General features: G+C 52.0%; 6 protein-coding genes across 6 annotated transcripts; 4 read left to right on the forward strand and 2 right to left on the reverse strand.

Annotated features, from left to right (window-relative positions):
• Positions 1-1,839: 1,839 nt before the first annotated feature.
• Positions 1,840-3,107, reverse strand: BDW70DRAFT_132521 (uncharacterized protein). The gene is made up of 2 exons (XM_073736174.1): positions 2,790-3,107; positions 1,840-2,689 (listed from the first exon to the last, which is right to left on the reverse strand). The coding sequence occupies exons 1-2, from the start codon at positions 2,923-2,925 to the stop codon at positions 1,950-1,952; spliced, it is 876 nt and encodes a 291-aa protein (XP_073597746.1). The 5' UTR covers positions 2,926-3,107; the 3' UTR covers positions 1,840-1,949.
• A 1,151-nt stretch (positions 3,108-4,258) lies between these two features.
• On the forward strand, positions 4,259-8,660 carry BDW70DRAFT_132522 (C2 domain protein). Its single transcript, XM_073736175.1, has 6 exons — positions 4,259-4,381; positions 4,469-4,883; positions 4,931-4,966; positions 5,017-5,391; positions 5,443-6,930; positions 6,978-8,660. The coding sequence occupies exons 2-6, from the start codon at positions 4,569-4,571 to the stop codon at positions 8,478-8,480; spliced, it is 3,717 nt and encodes a 1,238-aa protein (XP_073597747.1). The 5' UTR covers positions 4,259-4,381; positions 4,469-4,568; the 3' UTR covers positions 8,481-8,660.
• A 273-nt stretch (positions 8,661-8,933) lies between these two features.
• On the reverse strand, positions 8,934-11,030 carry BDW70DRAFT_19242 (DEAD/DEAH box helicase). Its single transcript, XM_073743477.1, has one exon. The coding sequence runs from the start codon at positions 10,716-10,718 to the stop codon at positions 9,015-9,017; it is 1,704 nt and encodes a 567-aa protein (XP_073597748.1). The 5' UTR covers positions 10,719-11,030; the 3' UTR covers positions 8,934-9,014.
• Positions 11,031-11,343: 313 nt separating this feature from the next.
• On the forward strand, positions 11,344-12,792 carry BDW70DRAFT_148800 (uncharacterized protein; the record flags this gene model as incomplete). Its single annotated transcript, XM_073738919.1, has 2 exons — positions 11,344-12,595; positions 12,773-12,792. 2 exons carry the CDS (start codon positions 11,344-11,346, stop codon positions 12,790-12,792), a joined length of 1,272 nt encoding a protein of 423 aa, XP_073597749.1.
• Positions 12,793-13,873: 1,081 nt separating this feature from the next.
• BDW70DRAFT_19259 (uncharacterized protein) lies at positions 13,874-15,299 on the forward strand. Its single transcript, XM_073743478.1, has one exon. It carries the CDS (start codon positions 14,015-14,017, stop codon positions 15,185-15,187), a length of 1,173 nt encoding a protein of 390 aa, XP_073597750.1. The 5' UTR covers positions 13,874-14,014; the 3' UTR covers positions 15,188-15,299.
• A 3,341-nt stretch (positions 15,300-18,640) lies between these two features.
• Positions 18,641-20,407, forward strand: BDW70DRAFT_158186 (putative DNA polymerase iota; the record flags this gene model as incomplete). The annotated part of the gene is made up of 2 exons (XM_073740478.1): positions 18,641-18,688; positions 18,734-20,407. 2 exons carry the CDS (start codon positions 18,641-18,643, stop codon positions 20,405-20,407), a joined length of 1,722 nt encoding a protein of 573 aa, XP_073597751.1.
• Positions 20,408-20,780: the final 373 nt, after the last annotated feature.

Here is a 20,780-nt window from a genome sequence, read left to right on the forward strand (position 1 = left end):
AGGCCTACGGGAGTGCTACGGGCGTCCTATGGGGAGGTGTACAGAACAGTCCACGTACTCTGTAAGGAGTACGAAATCATTGGAGCGGACGGCGAATCAGGGCGCGTCTAAAACCCCCGGACGGAGGGATGATCACAAGAACGCCAGCCAAGCATCTAGTACTCACAGTAGTGCTAGTGAACTAGTAGGAGTCCATCAGAGGTGCGGGGAAGAAGGCGACTCGAGCTCGATTTTCTCCCTGAAACAGACGACATCGAACCGTTTGAGTTTCGATTTGAGTTCAAGACGGCATGGGTTTCGATCATGGAGGGCATCAAGCAATCCCGTCACAGCCATCGACCTGGGCATCGTGAGCAAGGGTCCTCTGGATCGTACGGTACTGTTTGCGGAATGCCCGCTGTCTACTGCACAGCGGCACAGCGCAGGTACTAGGTACTGTTCGCTATTTCCACACGCAACGTCGCACCACTGAAGATTAGTGGCCTGAGAAGTCGAGTTGATTCTCGCGCTTGTCGAGCATTCGAGATTTTCGAGATAATTCGGAAGGCTGAGCTAACCGTCGGTCCCGCATCCGGAGGTACCAGACGGCCACGCAGCGACTCAGTCCACAAGCAGCATGCGGCGAAGCACTATCAGTCTGGCTGCGTCCCACAGAATCAATTCCAAACCGCCGGCTCGGTTTAGTTTCGGGCTACAGGGCTACAGACTCGTGCATCCTGCCGCCAGTGCAGTCCGTGCGTCCAGCCCGCCTCTAGTAGTGGCTCATCTACGGAAGATGCTTTACTCCAACCACTACATCTTAGAATTATACTCAGAGTAGTGATCAATAGATCATAGTAATTCGGGAAAAGGGAACGTGGGATTTTGTATGTTTATATACTTCATTATAGGGTTCTGTATTGTTGGTAGACGTTGGTAGACGTTGGTATACTTCATTACTATGCGCTTCCACCTGATTGCCGCTTCTTTCTATCTTCAGGCTAGTGCCCTTATATACAATCCCCGCGCAATGACAACACTATAAACTTTGCTGCAGCCGGTTAAGATAGTTGAACCTCGCTAGGCTACGCTATCATCCACAATACCGTCCCACCTGCTGAGAAAAGGCATCTGCTTTCTATTAGGAATCTGTTAGTGTATTAATTGCCTGCGATCCTTGTCACTCAATGATGATAATGTCCTTGGCTCTCGGAATTGCCGCAACCCCACTGCCCAGAAATGCTTATACGAGTGTATGCAACTCCCGCTCCCACTCTTCCCACTCACCCACAGTCACCCCACCGTCCCTCAGTGCTAGAAAAGAGTGCTAGAACAATGATATACTCCAAGAAATACATGTAAAGGTAGAACAACGAGACGTAGAGTCATTTGACGAAAAAGGTACACATATACGATGATACATCGCCTATTTGACCACCTGTACAATGCTACGGTGTGTAACACTATTCGATCATACTAGCAGCCTAGCAGCCTGCCCACGTCTTCTAATACTACCATGCTATCGTGAAACAGTCGGTTTGGACTGGATAAGCTAATTATCGCATTGCTCGTGGACATTCTAGTATATTAACCATGGTTCGTGCGTTGAGCCTCAACACAGGTACTGCGGGACTCGGGCTATCCAGCCCCCCTGATGTGACATGAAAGGGAATGGTTCTGGGTGGCCAGAAATCCCGCGACTGATGAACCTTATCCACGATCTGCGTTTCATAGTGTTCTTTAGGTATAGTATCATGAAAGCGCTGTAAAATTCTAGCAAGTAGAGCGGGTAGATGAAACGAGGAATGAATCTTGAATAGTCGATAATATCACATTCGTAATAGCTTGTTCGCTAAAATTGTTTTAAATCACTCATGTGGCATTTTCATGATAAGAACATTTTCATGATAAGATACTTGTGGCTTAAGTTCTTGTAATCGAGAAGCAGGAGCATATCAAGGGCATGGCTGTCACCATCCCTGGTGCCACCAGGAGCCCATACCGAACAAAAAGAGGACAATGCTACCGTCGCGGATAAAGTCCCGCAGCAGCTGAATGTACATGAAAGGTCCAGGCGGTCCAGAATTCTTCATCGTTACTCTCGCCCCACCAAGCAGAAGCTCTCCGGTTGTGAACAAAAGAAAAGGGTTTTGCGCCGTGGCCGGAGGCGGCGGCTGTTTGCCGTACGTGGCAACGGCCGAACTGGTAAGGAAATAAAGGTAGATCGCGATAGCAACCGAGAACACAATATGCAAGATCTTCCATGTAAGAAGGGCCTTCCTCTGCTCTTCAGATTGCGGCTTCGAAGCGGAGCCAAGCGCGTCCGCCATCCAGGGGGGAAGACCAAGTGAGGAGAAAAAGCCCGCCGGAAGTCCCCCCGAAGGTTCGCCGCCCGTGCCAGTGCCAAACCCGGCGCCAGGACCTTGAGCTGCGCCGGGCATCCCTCCCATAAGAGAGCTCAGGAGTTTCAGAGTCGGGTCCTCATCTTCGCCGGTATCTTGCTGGGAGGGCATTGGCTGGCGGAGGAGGGTACGGAGGGCCTCTTGCTGTTCGCGGAGCGCATCCGGGGTTGGATCTTCAGCACCCAACTGTGGCGGTCCTTGTCTGGGTATTTGCTGTGGTTGTTGAGGGGTTGGTCGAGGTTCGGGGCTCGCGGCGGGGATAGCAGTGGGAGGTTGTGGGGATGGAGATGGTGAGGCTTGGTCGCGATCTGTACGGAAGATCTATTAGCTTATATCGTGTAGATAGAATATAGCGGATGAATGGGAGAAGCAGCTAAGTAACGCTCCTTCAGTAGAAGATGAGTGTACCTTTAGAGGGCGTTCGTCCGCTCAGGCTTGTGATTTTGTCCAGTCGGGACGCTCCCCCCTCTCTTATCTTGGCTTCGCGGCGTTCGCGCCGCAGGCGAGCGGCTCTCTGAGCCGGGGACTCTTCTGTTGAAGACATTGTAGCCCGTGGTGATTTGGGATTTCAATGACGTTGTGTGGTTGTTCAGGCGAGCGTTTAGGAGGGAGGACACAAAATTCGTGGGGTCCAAATTGTAACGAAGAAGCGACGCTAGTTGAATTTTGAATATATTACCCAGTTCCAAGCTCTAGGTTTCAGAGCCAATCTAGTCGATATTGGCCTGAGATCGTGGTTGGGATGGAAAGTGAATTTCGCAGATCATCTGGCCGTGGCCGAGGCCAATGGTGGTCTTCTATTTCGGGTATAGCGCCTATCTATACCCAACAAGGCAATAGCAACAAACACCGTGACAGTGGTACGATGAGATATAGGGTCCTTAAAGATTGATATTGTTGTGTCAATCGATTGGGCCGCTGTTCTGGATTGAATAGTTGCTGGCTTGCTCGCTATCCTGTTTCTGTTGACGTCGGCGATAGCCTCATACCGCACGCATCAATCTAAAAAATATATATCGGGACATTGCTATCTCTATTTGGCAGCAACCTTGCTATCCATTCATTTTAGCTTTAAGTTCACAAAGCTAGTATATACTAACAGTTTAAAAATTATTTTCTGCTCCAACTCGCAGAGATTCGAAGCTTACCATAAGCTGCATACGAGAAATTTGCAATAGAAAACCTTGTGTGTTTTTTTGCTACATACGCCCTGCTCTGAGTCACCATCTTCCTTACCCTAGAATCTCCAGAGATGACCATTTCATTGGGTTATTGTTACAGCTTGGCAATATCAAATATGTAGGGAGTATTTGCCACGCAAATGATACAGCGGAGTATATACTTATCTTTGGATGCCCAAGACTAGAGTCCAGATTACGCAGAGTAAATTTAAGCCAAATGCGGCAATATCCAAAGTTCAAAGTATAGAAAGATTACTGCAAGGTATATTCCGGGACTGTCGGTGAAGACAGCCAAATTGAGACTTTCCTAAGGGACCCTGCCAGATGACCACTGATGATGAAACCAGATACACTCGTACTGCGCAGGTCTATACCACGCGGCCCAGAAAGACCGGCAACACTCTGAAGACAGTTTGCAGGGGTTATATTTGTTTCCTGGACGCCCCATAAACAAGGTAAGATTTCTCGGCTGACGACAGTATGTGGGAATATAGTATAAGGTGGGTAAGCACGATCTCTCGATAATCATCACACTAACCCACACGAAAAGCTAGTAATCTAGGCACCGACAAAGAGATGCGAGATCAGCTATTCAAACCATGCATTTTACTGGTTCTATTCGGAAAAAACAGCCTTTCGAGGTTGAGAGCTTGACGAGAGAGCTTTGATGGTAGATCGTGGTGACATCACCGGTCCCACCAACGCCAACGTCTCAAGACTCCAGATCCATACATCCATCGTACGCGCTACTGCCCAAGCTCAACAGCCATTAACTCCAGTGACGTAGCCCCTCTAGTAGGGCTGTCTGACCTTTGATATGTCTGTCCCCTTTCTCACCATGTCTTCCTCCATCTTCCGTAGAGCATCTAGATTGCGGCTGACATCCAACTCCGCGGGATCTAATAGTTCTGGAAGCTAGGAACAATAACACAATCTTGGAAACCGACTATCTTCAATTTGAGAACCTCATATTTGTCTTTCAGGAACCAGACGCAACACATTCAACATGCCTGCTCACCCAAAGGGGTCGAGTTCCCCTACGCAACACCGGGTTGGGGAGCACTGGAGTGGAAACAACCCTGTTCCTACGATCGGCCGATTCATTGAACGTCTCCAAGCAGACCAGCAGGATCGCGAAGCACATCAGAAGGCGTCGGTGTCGAAGAGGCATGATGAGCAGAAAGACGAGAATGCCGTTCCACATCGACCACAGAAGGTGGGCAAGGGTAGAACCCGAGAAGTCACAGACCCTACGACGGGAAGAGAGATTGAGGTTGAGGATTTGGACGAATCCGCTATGGAGCCTGTAAAGGATCCGAAGGTAATGTACTGTTCTTTGCATTGACAATCGCCTCTAACAGAATGTAGTTGGTTGTACCTAATGCCAACCTCGGTAAGGATACGGTGAGTTATTAGTTTGGCTAGATTAGATAGCTGCTGACAGATGAGTAAAGCCAGTAAGGTCCGACTCGGATCAGCCGCTATCCGAATATAAGGAAAACCAGGATATTACAGCGCCGCCGGATCCTATCGCAGAGGGTACTACCTCCGACGTCCCCATTCATGGAGAGAGAACGAACATCCTCTTCCACCCGACGCCGACGATCTCCTTCAAACCCATGTTTGAGAACTTGGAAAAGCGAGGGACCAGTCTATGCATTGGCATCGTGGCCGGGATCATTGTCCTCGGCCGGACATTTGGCGCCTCGTACTGGGGCCTTTTCCCTCTAGCTTTCTGTATTGCTAGTGGCGTCTGGCTATGGGTACAAGAAGTGATCCGCAGTGGCAGAGAGATGGAATGGAGTAGTGAACAGTTACGTGGACAAGTTGTAAGTTGTTTACCTGTGATGATAGGCCTGATGCTGATGAATGTTATTCAGGCGACAGCGAATTTGATACCAGAATCGGTTGAATGGATGAATACGTTTTTGGGCATCATCTGGGGCCTGATCAACCCGGACATGTTAGCACCGATCTCTGATACCATTGAAGATATCATGCAAGCGTCCTCACCCGGTGTGATTGAGAATGTTCGCATTGCAGAAATTGATCAGGGAAACAATCCGATACGGCTATTAAGTCTGCGAGCTCTTCCGGATGAGAATGTGCAACAGTTGAAGGAGAATGCCTCTCGAGACAATAGGGAAAACAAGGACCCAGACGAAGCGGCGGCCCTGGAGGAAGGGGGGAGCTTTTACAATTTCGAAGCATCTTTCGCCTACCATGCAAAGCCCACCGGCCAGAGCGCTTCTGCTAAGGCCCGCAACATGCATATGCAGCTTGTCTTCTACCTTGGAGTTCGTGGACTCTTCGGAGTGCCTTTCCCGGTCTTCGTGGAGCTAATAGAGATGGTTGGAACAGTGCGTGGAAGGCTTCAGCTGGTCCCCGAGGCGCCGTTCGTCAAAGACTTGACATTTAGTCTGGCTGGTATCCCTCATATCAGAGCGGGCTGTATGCCGATGTTCAGAACAGGCGTCAACGTTTTAAACCTCCCCTTGATTTCCAACTTTGTCAACTATGCCATTGGTGCCGCTTGCGGTATGTTCGCCGCCCCTAAGTCTATGACGATGGATCTTAGTATGCTGGCAAAGGGTGATGATATTGTTAAGGAGACGCAGGCGCTTGGAGTCATGTGGGTTCGCATTCATCGTGCGGTGGGCTTGAGCAAGCAAGACAAGCGTGGCAGTGAGGGTGGCGGTAGCGACCCTTATATCAATCTTTCGTTCTCAAAATATGGAAAGCCGATGTATTGCACCCGTGTGATCACAGATGACCTGAATCCAATCTGGGAAGAAACGGCAGCACTACTTGTGAATGCTGAACTCATCAAGGCGAACGAGAACCTCAGCGTTGAGCTCTGGGACTCTGATCGTCACACAGCGGATGATATTGTTGGCAAGGTGGAGCTGCCTATTCGCGAAATGATCCAGCATCCATGCCGCATGTATCAGCACGTATCAAAACTTCAGGGTATGAACGAGGGAAGTGAAATGCCCGGTGAGCTGCACTGGGAGGTCGGATTCTTCGGCAAGCCGAAATTGAGGAATGAGCTGAGGACCGACGGCAAAGTCAAGGACTTGCCGGAGAATCTGAAAGGCGACAAGCAATTTGAGGACGACAAGGGTGTCATCACCACGGAGGAAGAGGAAGCCGTCACGCATACTCCGCCTGATCCTTTGTGGCCAAGCGGTATTCTCAGTGTCATCGTGCATCAGATTGTCAACCTCCAGCTCGTCAATGTCAAAGGAAGTAACGGAAACCGACAAGGGAGAGAGTATGAGCCGGCAAAGCCTTACGGAGAGAACACTGAGGAACAAGGCGGAGAGCTGCCCACCAGCTATTGCAAAATCATGCTGAACGACGAACTCGTAAGTCACCCAATTTGATGTGCATTTCGCCGCTAATGTCAGAGCAGATCTACCGCACACGAGCGAAAGCTCTGAGCTCGAAGCCGATCTTTAATGCTGGAACAGAGCGTTTTGTGCGCGACTGGCGCTCAGCAGTGGTGTGTGTGACGGTCAGAGACCAGAGATACAGGGAACACGACCCTATTTTGGGTGTTGTTCCTCTAAAGCTTTCAGAACTCTTCCAAACCAGCTCCCAAGTCACCAGGTGGTACCCCCTAGACGGAGGAATTGGCTTTGGCCGGATCCGAATTTCGCTCCTATTCAGGCACGTTGAGACCAAACTGCCTCCGCAAATGCTCGGATGGGACGTTGGAACCTTCAAGTTTACCGGGAATCTCACCGCACAAGGCCTCAGCCAGAAGACCAAAGTTCGCGTGCGTACAGGAGGAAGTAGCGGCAAGATCCCGCGGCACGTATGCAGCGTCAACGCAGACAACTCGGTTTCCTTCGACATCTCTAACATTGATCTGCGCCTCCCCGTCAAGCATCGCTACCGGTCTCCCGTCGTATTCGAATTTGTCTCTCAAGGAAAACGCCATCACACGGGTTACGCAACCCTCTGGCTGCAACACCTCGTCGATAACAACGATACCCCCATCGATATCCCAATTTGGCAAACGAAGAACGGCAAGCGCCTGACGCAGAACTATATAACCGAAGACAATCTCGAGGAAAAGCGCAGCCCAGGTCTTGAGGATATCCAGGAGGTTGGGCGCCTCCGGTTCAGCTGCGTTTTCACCCCTGGCATTGACGAGTCCCATGAGCACTTCGTTGTGGATAACAACTCCCGCGAGACCTTCGAGACGTGGGAGGCTTGTATGGCCGAGGGCGTCCGTTCACGTCACATCGAGGCTGAAGTCCCCGAACGTACTGAGCAGATGCACGAGAAATCACTCCTCCAGGGCCGCGATATCCTCAAGGTCGCTGATCCCAAGGAGCGTCGCCGCTGGATTGACAAGGAGGGTCAAGACTGGAGCGGCGCATTCGGCCAAGATCCTCTTGCTCATATACAAAAGCAAGAGCAAAGTGGAAATAAAGAGCCTGGTCAAGAGGATGGTCTGATGCACTTACCAGATGACGACTCGCACTCAGACACTAGCGATTCCTCCAACGAACAGGAACAAGAACATAAACACGGGCAAGATACAGCCAACGCCATAGTCGACCCCTCGAACCCGATTGCGTCCAACCCCGTCTCCAACCAGGACACCCAAGCTACGCCCAACAACGGCACCCCGCCTAGCAGTAACTACACCCAGCGCACAAGCACGGGCACGAGCCAGATATCCACCATCAACACCGCCGACACGGCTTCAAGCTCAACAACCTCTAAGCGCGCCGCCAAGCGCAGCGAGCAGCGCCAGCAGCGTGGCCTCATGCAGTGGAAGCCCGCTCGTAACGCTCAGTTTGCAAAAGATGAGGCCAAGTATGCCTTCAGAAAAGTCCGACAACACTTCAGCGGGGATTTGTCGGGTAGGGAGCCGGATGTTGAGACGGAGACAGGGAGCTAGAGCTAGATTGCCTACTTTCCGCTGCGTGGTCTCTAGCTTGTTGTGTGAGTTCATAGTACGGAGTTATTGTGACACAGATGATTTTCTTTTGTTGCTCAAGCGAAGTGTATGATATCAATGGGTAGTTATGATTCCATCCGGGCTATGCATACCGCAATGAATGAATTTTCTCACTCATGATATAGGTAGATATGCTTCTACATAACTTGGAATAAACTGGTGTAACTAAATAATAGCCTTGTTCCGCACGTAGCGTTCACTGTAGTTTGACTCCATACATATTAGGAAGGCAATCTTGGTTCGACTTGAGCTTCACCCGTCTCATTTTACTAGGTTACCTACTAGTACACATACAGATACCGTAGGTGGATGAACTTACTGACTGCGTATCGTGTAGCAATTCCGCAATTGGCATATCAGATGCATTACCTATTCTAGCACTATCAAAGGTGCAGTCATTGAATTGAAGATGCAGGTTATCACTAGACAGAAGGGCCACACCCTTCCTTAATCTCTGCCATTCACGCGTGTATATCAGACACCCTGTTGCCCACCGCGTCCTCCATTAGCTCCCCGTCCTCCACGTCCACCGCGCCGCCCACCGCGCCTCTTCTCCCCGCTATTCCGCTCGCCCCTTCCCGCTCCAGCACTGGGCGCATCCCTCGCTCTAGCATGGGGCGATGTCCCATTAGTACCAGTGCCATTGCCATTAGCCTTAGCATGAGGCGGACCCCGGTGTTTGGGTCTAGCAACAGCCAACTGCTCCGCGCTCGCGTAGTTGAAGCCCGGAACACCCTTGAGACCCATCTTGCCGACGATCTTTTTATCCATAGGCGGGGGCTCCGGGCATGCCATACCCTTGATAGCGAGCTCGTTGGCCAGCTGTACGAGACCGGGCTTATCGAGACGGAGCTGCTTCATTAGACCTGACCCAGCGAAAAAGCCGATGTACGATGAGTAGGCGCGCTGCTTCGTCGTCTCGTCGACGGCGTACATGGCCTGTGTGACGGCCGGACTGCAGCTAGTGGCGTTGGCGAGGATACTGCTTGCGTCTGGGTGCTGCTGGATGGGAAGATGGCGGTTTGCCTTAAGAAAGAAGGACTCGGACTCTGTTAGAAGGATGACTGCGCGGCCGTCGTTGCCGGCGCGGGCAGTGCGCCCAACGCGGTGGACGTATTGCTCGGCGTTGGAGGGCAGCCCGACTTGGACTACCAAGTCGACGTTGGGGAAGTCCATACCGCGACCAATGACGTCGGACGCGAAGAGGATGCCTGCGTCTGCTTCTTTGAACTGGGAGGTTGTCCTTGTGCGCGCGGACTGGGAGAGGCGGGAGTGGATCTCAAAGACCTTGAGGGACGTGAGGCCGTTGGCGAAGACGCTGTGAAAAAGGGCGACCATGTTGGCTGTGATGCCGAAGACGATGATCTTGGTATTCTTCTTGGACTCGTGGGCCAAGAGGGAGGAGAGGGTCGTGAATGTTTCGGCTACGGAGGGCATAAGGACATAGTACTGAGGCACGCGCTCGTGGGTGGGCGGTTCATTCTTATCGACTGTCGAGATGCTGGTGTACCCTGGCTTCAAGACAACGCTGACCACGTCCTTGACTTTTGGTGGTAGAGTGGCTGAGAAGCACATACCTTGCCAACCGGTGCTCTTTGGCGGGATCAGCTTGAGGATCTGCTTGACGTCCGCCAGGAACCCGGCCTCGAGCATCGTGTCCGCTTCATCCAAGACGAGGGTCTGGATGTCCTTGAGCTTCTCTGCAGTCTCAGATTCAGAGAGATAATCCTTCAGCCGGCCAGGTGTAGCTACAAGAATGGACGGGTCCCCGTTCATGAACCGCGAGTGCGCGGACGCTCGCGCGGTCCCACCAACAGCAATATGGCACTCCAACGGTCTTGAAAGCTGCGAGGTAAGCTCATCGCATGACTTGGCAATCTGTTGTGCGAGTTCTCTGGTTGGCGTGATGATGAGGATCGCCACTTGCCCTCTTCTGACCTGGCTCTGGCCTTGTATTAAGCAATGCAAAGCAGGCAGCAAAAAAGCCACAGTTTTACCGGTGCCTGTTTTCGCCTGCACGAGACAGTCGCTGCGCCAGGTGGGAAGCTCTGTGAGGACTCGCTGCTGCACGGGTGACATGTACTCGAAGCCCAGCACGTTGAGGGCTTGCAGCAGCTTCTGGTCGAGTTTACCGGCCATAGAGCTGTATGCCTGGAGGCCGTCTGTAGAGCTCTGCATGCTTGCTGGTTTTGGAAGGGTCTGCAGCTAAAGTTGTGCTTGCGATAGAGAAACTCTGGTGCTGAGTCTACCGGTAGACAGTCTAACGCAGTTGATTACCAGCCACGGACGCGAAGTCTGCACGTAAACAAGTCAGATAGCCTGCAAGTTCTATGGACAATATTATGTGTATCAGCGAATGGATTAGAATTATTCTTCACTTTTAATATTTCACCTGCTTGTGGTTAATGAAAAATAAAAAAGAATTAGAAAAAATATTTTTGTTAGCGGCAGAGATTTGGGCTCTTCGAGTCTTCTCTGCCAAGCACTGTGCCTGAGATGTCATGTGACCTGTATAGATCTGCCGGGAGGCTTGACTGCCTAATTATAGTGCTTAGCTGCTTATTGCGACTAAACTAATGCTTGAACAGAGTTCTCGGCCAGTCGGCCAGAAATGCCAGTCCATATGCAACGCGGAACGCGAGCTGGGGTAGTTTAGCGGCGTAGTATCTTAACCCTCTTAGCTTCATGTGCGAGCGCCCCGGGCGGGGGCTGTGTCAAGGACCCTAGAGCCGTTCTACCAGCGACCTTTGACCATATAAGGATGCAACATCGCCCCTGATTTGGCATCCAGCAAGCCACCAAGATGCCAGAGACGCTCGCTCTAGCAACGGCGCAGCTTGCAATTATTTTAGAACAGCCGCTGGACGGCAAACCGCACCGGCCCGGCGATACAGTCGCCGGCCGAGTGTACCGCACGGCGCCAGGGGTCGCCCCAGAAGCCAAAGTCACAGTCACGATCCGTGGGCGCTGTAAATCGAAGATCACTGTCCGACGGAACAATTCCACGTCCGTCTACAGAACCAACTTTGACGTCTTGAGCACGCCGACCGCGGTCGAGACACAGGTTCTGACTATCGGACAGCCGCTGCATATCCCGCGAGGCTGTCCCGGGGAGTCGTGGCCGTTTGCGATCAAGATCCCGGATCTGGTCTATGACATCCGCGACGAATGGCAGCAGAAGTATTTTACCGCGCCGGGCGGCCACCTGGACACGCCGTTCCCGCCGCCGGCGAGCTATGTGTTCACCGGGAGCTCGCTCCTGGGGGACTCCTGCTATGCATTTACAGAGTACTGGGTCGAAGCGCACATCGAGCTCCTGCGGCAGCACAAAGGAAGGACGGTGGCCGACCACCACACGGCCATCGCGCCGTTTCCGCTGCGGAACGTCCACCTGGGCCCGGCCATCACCGAGTTCGATATGCGCGAGTTCAAAAGACACCATACGACGTGGGCATACCGGCTCGTCCCCGGTACCACCAAGATCAGTTTCGGGCAGAAGACGAGACAGCTGTTCGCCTCGTCCAAAGTCCCGAAAATCGGCCTCCGCATCAGACTCTCGCTGCCCCATACATTGCAGGTCGCCAACGAGCAGACCATCCCGATTACTCTGCAAATCGACCCTGACCTGGACTCAACGAGCGCCGTCATTCACGGTATCCAACAGGAGATCCTCATCACAGCGGTCCGGGTCAAAGTCAAGCCGACGACGACCGTGCAGGCAGAGCGGCACGAATTTCCCAAGTCCGCCGAGAGCGTGAGTCTCGTTCCGCCGGGTAACGGCGGCCGGCAACTGCGCATGGTTGTGACTCCTGGCGGAAAGGCCTGCGAACCGCTTGCCCTGGGCGAGATCCTGGGGATCAGGCTGCCGGCAGGCAGCCTGCATCCGGATCTGATCACGTACAATATCGTTCGCTCGCATGAACTGAAATGGGAATTGGACGGCGAGATCGCCGGACGCACATTCAAGCTCGGATTCTGGCACCCAGTGAGGGTCTTACCGGAGCCGGACGTGGAGGGGCCGCCACGGTACGCCCCTGGACCGGGCCCCGGTCCTGGTAGCGGGGGTAAACTCAATACCCAGAGCAGTAATTGTAGTGGCAACGGCAATAATCCTGGTCCTGCTGGTCCTGGGACTCCGAACAAGGGGGAGGCGCTTCCGAGTTACGGCGAGTTGGTTGGTCAGGGACGAGAGTTAGTAACATGTGTTAGTGACAGTGTGGAAGACGACACAGACAACGCCGATCCGGAGTAACGGAGATACCTCCGCCGTCGGGGATGCCTGAGATTTGGATGCCTGGATGCCTGGATGCCTGGATCCCCGGATCCCCAGGCATGGGCACAGGTATCGGCTCAGTCAACGCAATCACGATGTTTCGACCTTAATGGAGACCAGAAAGTTTCTCTCATTTAGGCTTGATAAATCTTTACAATCGGATGATCTCCAGATCTGAAGAGGATCGTCGTCTTATACGGAGATGCTAAGAATTGAGACGCTACTGTGGAGGTATAATACGGGCTGTATAGTCTAGACCGGCTATTCTTAGAACTGCCACAATTTGCGATCGCCCTGTTTGCTCATTATACGAATAACTCCGTCTTGGGAGGCGACTTTGGACTGCTGAGACTGAGACTAGACAGCTGAGCGTAAGAATAGTAGGTGAAAATGTTTTTTTGCCTGGCGGCATTCTCAGTGGTACATGTGGTCTTGGTACCTATATGATTATAAGTAGATTGCTATGATTAAATTGCGATGATTGAGTAGATCGCTATTATGCGTAGATTGCTATGATTATATCTAAATTGTTATGATCAAGAGTGGATTGTTATACTTCAAAGATTCTATTTTATTTATTAATTTTATTTATTACATTTTCTAAACTTTTTTGTGCAGTCTCGTATACGCAGAGTACTTCGCGTACTCTGCGCACTCCCTCCGTCTCCGCTGCGGCGTCATCCAGTTCTAAATTGGGAAACCCTCGAAGCGCCCAACCGCACGTCTCTGGCTTTTTTCTTCTCTCGTTCCTTTTTCGCTTCCTTTTTCGCTTGCTTTTTCGCTTGCTTTTCTTCCAAGAAATTTTCGGCCACTGCGTGACTCGACGATCTCGTGTCCCTGTACATCACGTATATATACACGACTCTCCGTCTGGTGTTCCCAGGCCTGCCGCCCTCCCCAGCCACCAAGGGCTCCTCTAAGGCTCCTCTAAGCGCTCACATGCGGGGCGCACTGCCATCGCCGACTCGAGACCTATTACTGCTGCGCCAGATCCTACGAATCCTCACTCTCGCTGATCACTGATCACTGGTCGCTCCTCGCTCCAGCGTCTCGTCGTGCTCCGTCTTTGGCGTCGGCGCTGGATCATGATATAATCGTCCGCGACCACCTATCACTGGCACTATCACCGGCACTGTCTCCGACACTATCCCTGCTCGCTGCGGCCTCTCACCGTTTGTTTGCTGTCTGCGCCGCCTCCGCCATGCTCGCAACCCAAATGCCCCCTCCGGCTTCACATCTTCGCACTGCCTCCTCTTCGTCGGGCGCTGAAGCAGCTGCTTCGCTCCCGGTCATGTCTCCAGCACTTCCTCCACAGCATCAACACTCGACGGCGCCAGCGTCGCATCCTCACTCCAGCATGTCCTGCGGCCTCACCTCGAAGGCGCCTAACCGGCCTGCGCTCTCGCGGCCGAAACTCACGCTCCAGACCTCGTCGCTCCCCATGTCCTTCAGCACCTCGTCAACGGGTCTCTCGCTCTCGCTGGCTACAGGGCCAACGGCGTCTCCTACAGTCCGTAACACCTTTAAGAACGCCTACGACGTGACCTACCCGTCCTCGGCAACCGTCTCGCCGTCTCGGTCGACCGGCAACCGCTTCTCCAAGCCGTCGTCGCCGTATACGCCGAGCAACCCGTACCAGCTGCCTATCGGCGTGAAGAGCATCCTTCGCAACTCGTACCTGGAATCGTCCAAGCGACGGGCCAACTCCGTCGGCCCGGCCAACGGGTCATCGGGACGCCGGGTATTCTTCCCGACCAAGAAGCAGGTCAGCTACCGGTACCCCCTCGAAGAAGAGATCAAGACCGTCAAGTACACGGCCGCGCACTCGGATCTGGTCTCTGACTCGGAGTCTGGGTCCTGTGAGACAAGCTCCGACGACGACTCAGATTACTCCACTTCGAGTCTCGTCTCGTCCGATACTACGCCCTCAGATGAAGAGGCAAATACTTCGGAGAAGAAGAAAAAGAAGCGAAAATACCGCAGCAACGAGCGCCAAGTCCGCGCCGTCGCTCTCATGGAAGGGCTGAAAAACCCGTACTCCTCGCAGACCCAAACACCACAGACGCCCCGGCAAGGCCGTCTCAAGCGCCGTCGCGAGTGGAGGTGGACACTCGGGCCGCTTGAAGAAGCTGGAACCGCGACAGATTCATCACAACCCGGTTCAGACTCCCCGGCGCCCGCTCCCTCAGGATCAGAACGGCATCAGGATCCAGGAGAACCCAGCACACCGGCCCCCAACGCGACCTCGACGGCCCCATCTCAGCCACCGCCGCAACCGCTTCCAGTCTCGCTGCCGGCGCACCATGACACATCCGACACAAGCACCGCTCCCTCGCGAGGGCCAGAAGAATCAGACCCTAAACCGCCCCAATAACCAGCGGGTGGGGCACTCTACACTCATCTACATCTGCATCGCATATAATGCGCAACGCTCGCATTCAGCTTACGATTTATGCATCATCATAGAACATTTCTGCGTTCGTTCTCACATTGGACTCAGCATTGCCATTTTCACACCGTATCTATATTGGTATCAGGCTGCCACTTTTCCTTTCCTATTTATAGACTTTACTTTATTCATGGATACCCGCCTACGCTATGTTATGGAGTGGGACCAGCACTCAGCATCCCCTCGTATCCATTTTTTTCTATTTTTCCCTTTTTTTATTCTTTTCTTCTACTTTCTTTCTTATATATACCTTCTACATACCTAATTATTCATTCTTTCACGTTGCAAGTGCCATATTAATACCATACTTCCAAGACCCACTTGATCAAAACATCAATTGCTGCGCCGCAAGCCGCGTTGTCTGGTACAGCGTGCAAGCCGGCTCTATACAATATCTATGTTACATCTGCATCAACTGACGAGTCAGTAGCCGAGCTATCTTCGAATAAATACAACCTTACAACTCCATTGGGCAATACCATTCAAGCCAAATTTTATCTCAGTTGCCTATGCAATTGGGTCCACATTGATACAGTATTCATTACATAGAAACTTCAACTCACGTAGTAGTCGTAGCCATGGCCACGGTCGCCAGCCGAACCGATCCTTCGTTAAATTGCGGCCGTGGATACGAACCCCTCGATACCTAACTTTAGGTAGGTAAGGACTCGAACTCAACTTAATTCAAACACGAATACGACAATACAAAGCCATGATGATGTGATGTCGATCCGAGACGTGTCCGGCTGCATGAGTTGGTTTCGTCGACGCCGAACTGAAGAAGAGCAGTCCAAGTACAGTCGTGATATGGCTCATCCCAATATCTCAATCATACATGATCAACAAGGTCTGTGCGAGGGGTGATTTTAGGGCTTTGCGAGCATTGGCTGTCTCTGGTCGTGTATCGATTCTGGCATTTTCTTATCACTTCCATTTCACATGCCTAACGAAGCAGATGGCGAGCATGTACGAAGATTAATGCTCGCAGAGCCCCAAGTCCCATATCAAACGCCGCATTATCCTCAGCCCTCAATCTCTGCTTCTAATCAGTTCCAATCTATACTGGCACGCCCCGTCAAGTAACATGTGCAAAATCCACGAGCTGCATTGCCATATCCTGCAGCCCCCGCGGGAAGACGTGCAAAACACCCTCGCCGAGAATAGCCTCCTGTTTTTTTATGCCACCGATCTTCCGTTGTGGTGGGATATTCGCCGAAGACATGGTTTTGGGGCGTCTACAAGAAATAGAGCAAAGATCTTGCGGTGGCCTGGCTTCGATTTACCGCTAGCTGAAAGGGTGAGACGCGGTGCTGCAGGATAATGGGGAAGGCAAGCAGCGGGCCATGTTTAGTGCGTATACTGGCTATCTCTTGCGTGACTGTGTCAGGCTGTCATCTCTACGTGCCCAAGGAGCCTGGTACTTCCCGGAGAAAGCGGTGGTCATTTCGCTCGCAACACGTAACGCCTATCGCACGCGGCGAGGCGCGCCGGCGGAATACGAGGCTGTTGTTTTTCTTGATGTTGGTAATGACGTAGTACATAGCCGTTGCGCAGATGTGTTCGTTCGGGTTCGTTCAGAGCGCCTTCAACGTGCCAGGAGCCGCCGTCGTAGGTGAGGTCCCCCGGAGTCAGTTCGAGATGGGCTGATTGACAATGACCTGAAGGTCTGATGGGAACTGTTTATGCAGGCTTAAGGTATCTTTGGTGTGGCAGCTCGGGGTCGAACTCGCCTGGCTCGGGCTGGATGAGCTGGAGACATGGCAAAGCCAATTCCCAACCACCTGAGATAGCTCTGACTTGGCGTGTAGGCAGGATAGTGCTTCAAACCGACGCATTCTCGAGATGAGGGTGGAGGGAATACGCAAGCAATAACCCTTGCTTGGTAAGCTGATTGCCGCGAGCTGTGCTGGCCAGTCATGCGTACGGCTCATGCAATGCGAACATATCTGGAGGCTTCCTATTTATAGCGAAGGCCGTGTGATTGGATCCTGTTCAGGGTTTCGTCAAGAGCCTGCTAATATCCGTATCATCTAGTTATGCAGCAAGTGCCACGTCAGGACGGAAAGACAGCGATTGATGTCAGCTAAGCGTTTTGGAGGTGAGCTCGTCGAAGATGTCGATTATCCCGTTGAGCGGTATGAGGCAATGCAGTAAATCCGCTCTATTTCTCTATCATTGCAAGCCCAAGCATCGATCTTGCCATATCCGGGTTGGAGTAGCCTACTGAGGAGGATAGGCCCGATTAGAGTAATGGCAGGGAGATTGATCAGTATGAATTTGACATGTTGGACGATATTAAGGCCCTTTCAGCTTCTGACGGCAGCAAGCAGTTGTCGAGGGCAGCTGATTAAACGGATGAGATTAGCCTACGTGGATGCTTGGTCTCTCTGATACTTATAACGTCAGCATAGGCACGATTATAGGGGTAACAGGGAACTGCGGTTGAGATTTCAACAGATATATTTGTCTCACTCCACCGTGTGACATGGACAGCTTATGGTAATCTGATTTGGTAAGCGTCTTGGGTGACGGTATCTCAGCAGTCCAACATTGCAAGCACTATTCATTTCAACAGTGAGAGCTGGCTGCCACGGACTTGGTACCGCCCTTCCAGTTCTGACATGAGCCCATCCCTTCCAGGCACTCGCAATTTCTTGGATCATTGCAGCGCGTATTCATTGGGCTAGTGATGGCCATATTTGATCTTATACCCAGGCTATAAAAGCGCATATATCTAGGCACCCTGGAAGTACCTGAAGTCAGCTGGGGCCGACTCAGTACCAGCTGGTGCTATGGATGGTATATCAAGGTCGCATGCAAATGACGAAGAAGGAACAGCCTTCTCGTGCCGCTGAAGCCATTGATCGGTAAAGTATAGAACTGGTCTTGTTCAAACGCATCGAGCCACGTGCTGGCTATCATACAGTCGGCCGGTAACAGACTCCCATGAAGTAGCAGGGACTGTAATATCACCTCTGTACCAGACTATGAATATGAATTCCAATATGCGCGGTTCGAGTAGCCAACGTCAACGGATCTAGAGGGGTACCAGCAATTTGACGAGGAGTGTGCTTCTCACCATGCCATGTTTGCGGCTCATTCCAGCTCTGGCACGGCCGAATCACTAAGGGATTTTGTTTCGTAGTGCAGCACAGCGCTAATCATTTGTGGTGAAGAAGCAAACGGAATTGACAGAGATATCCAGTGCTCTGAGATAATTGCAGCTCCGACTGTGGCCTGTGGAAATGAAATGAAGAGCATTAAGTCGCGTTGTCGGGCGTGGACTTGGACAATCACGTGACTACATGCGCCTTCGCTGACTCTCTGGGTTCATTTCTAAGATAAATCATCGAGGCGCTTAAAGTACGACATGAGTAAATGGCAGCCGTTCCGCTGAGAAATGATGAACGCATTATACTTCACTTTGTAAGGTCTTTCTCCCCTTCGAATCGGGGGTACTGATTCCTCCAGGACTACGACTGTTTCTACGCCTCCGTCTTCGAGGCCGAGCAACCAATACTGAAAACGCTCCCTCTAGCCGTCCAGCAAAAGCAGATCGTAGTCACATGTAACTATGAAGCTCGGAGACGAGGGTTGCGAAAGCTCCAGTTGATCAAAGAAGCAAAACAGATCTGTCCCGACGTCGTCATCATCCTTGGGGAAGATCTTACCAAATTTCGAGATGCATCCAAAGACCTCTACCTTTTCTTTCGGAGGTCTATCTGGGGTGAGAGAGTCGAAAGACTGGGGTTTGATGAGATATTCATGGATGTCACCGACATGATTATGTATAATGCAGGTTTATTGAACCCGAATGACCTGACGCACTCATTCTTCCATCTGGACTTGCAAGATCCTACGGCTGGCTTTGTCTTTGATGCCACTGCCGTATATGGTCCTACCTATCCGAATGATGGATCTGGGAAGCCCCTGTCTGAAGCCGACACACCGCTCCATTTGAGACTCCTGCTTGCATCTCATCTTGCTGGCTACCTTCGTGGTCAACTGGAAAACCAGAAGGGCTATACTGCCACGGCGGGCATCTCAACTTCCAAACTCCTCGCCAAGGTCGCGGGTAGTGCTCATAAGCCGAATAATCAGACGACGCTTTTGCCACCTTATAGCTCGACAGGGGACTGCGAAAGCAACGTGCTCAGGTTTCTTGATTCGCGTGAGATACGGGCAATACCAGGCATTGGTTCCAAGCTTTCTCGAAAACTCATATCTTATATTACAGCATCAGACCAATCGACGGTCGGAGATAAAATCACAATTCGCGATGTTCGCGCGTTTCCAGGCATGGGCCCTTCTCTTCTGGAGCGGATCCTAGGGGGACCTGGTGCTCCTCGAGATATTGGGGTGAAAATATGGGGACTATTACATGGAGTAGATAGCACCCAGGTCGGCGAAGCTCGTGATACACCTACCCAGATCAGCATTGAGAACTCATATGGCCACTTGGACACCTTTGAAGCTGTTCGCAAAGAGATGTTGTCACTTGCCGCTAGCTTGATCCGCCGAATGAGGATGGATCTGACGGAGCGCTACAGTGACGCTGAAGGCAGTACCTCTCTGGGACCTAGGCCACGCGAAGAAACGAAAGCTCGATGGCTTGCTCGACCGCGAACTTTTCGCTTGTCTACCATACCACGGTCGACCCAAGGATCTGACCACACCTATAGTCGCAGATCCCACTCGGCACCACTCCCCCAATATGTCTTCAATCTGGACGAATCCATAGACGCCCTTGCAGAACGTGTCGTCCGAGAATTGGCCACTCCAATGTTCCGCAAACTCCACCGGGAGAGGACGGGCTGGAATCTGCGCGTTCTGAATCTTGCTGTGACAAATATGGCTGAAGTAGCGGGCGATGGAAAGCATAATGACGGCCGAAATATCAGCAAGATGTTTCAGCGACAAGAGGCGGAACCTCAAGATACCCTTCCAGCACCCGAACGAACACGGACACAGCCAGAGCTACCTGTGCTCCCGCCAACGCTGACTGTAGCGTCTGAAGCATTGTGGGAGAGTGACGGGGAAGAAGAAAGCATGCCCTGTGTACAGTGTACAACTTGTGGAGCGTCGGTACCCCATTTCGCGCTTGCTGCACACAGAGTATACCATTCTACTTCTGAAAATAATTAAGGCGACACCCAAGACTGCAAGGTTCATCAGCATAGGCGCTGCGGGGAATCCACCCGGAGTCAGCATAAGCCATCATGAATGCCGTTGTCTTGTTGGTGCTTCTGTAAGCGCCGTCGTAGTGCCAACCACTCCTTGGCTTACAGAACACATCTCTTGTTTTATCATCTCTTCCCCTCTTTCAGCTCTTGGTTCCTCCTTTCTTCCACTCTCTTACCTGTTTTCCCCCTTTCTCTTAAGTTTATTCCGCCGTCTTTTGATTGTTCTGTTGCTGCGCCAAGCCGCCTGCGCCCCAATCTCGGCACAGCCTCAATCTACTCCGTTACCTCCGCCCTGTCTCCGATCGACTTTCTCAACAGATCTTATTTCCTCCATA

This window comes from Aspergillus foveolatus (assembly GCF_047715535.1).
Source record: "Aspergillus foveolatus strain CBS 279.81 unplaced genomic scaffold BDW70scaffold_13, whole genome shotgun sequence".
In the NCBI taxonomy this organism is placed as follows: Eukaryota; Fungi; Ascomycota; class Eurotiomycetes; order Eurotiales; family Aspergillaceae; genus Aspergillus; species Aspergillus foveolatus.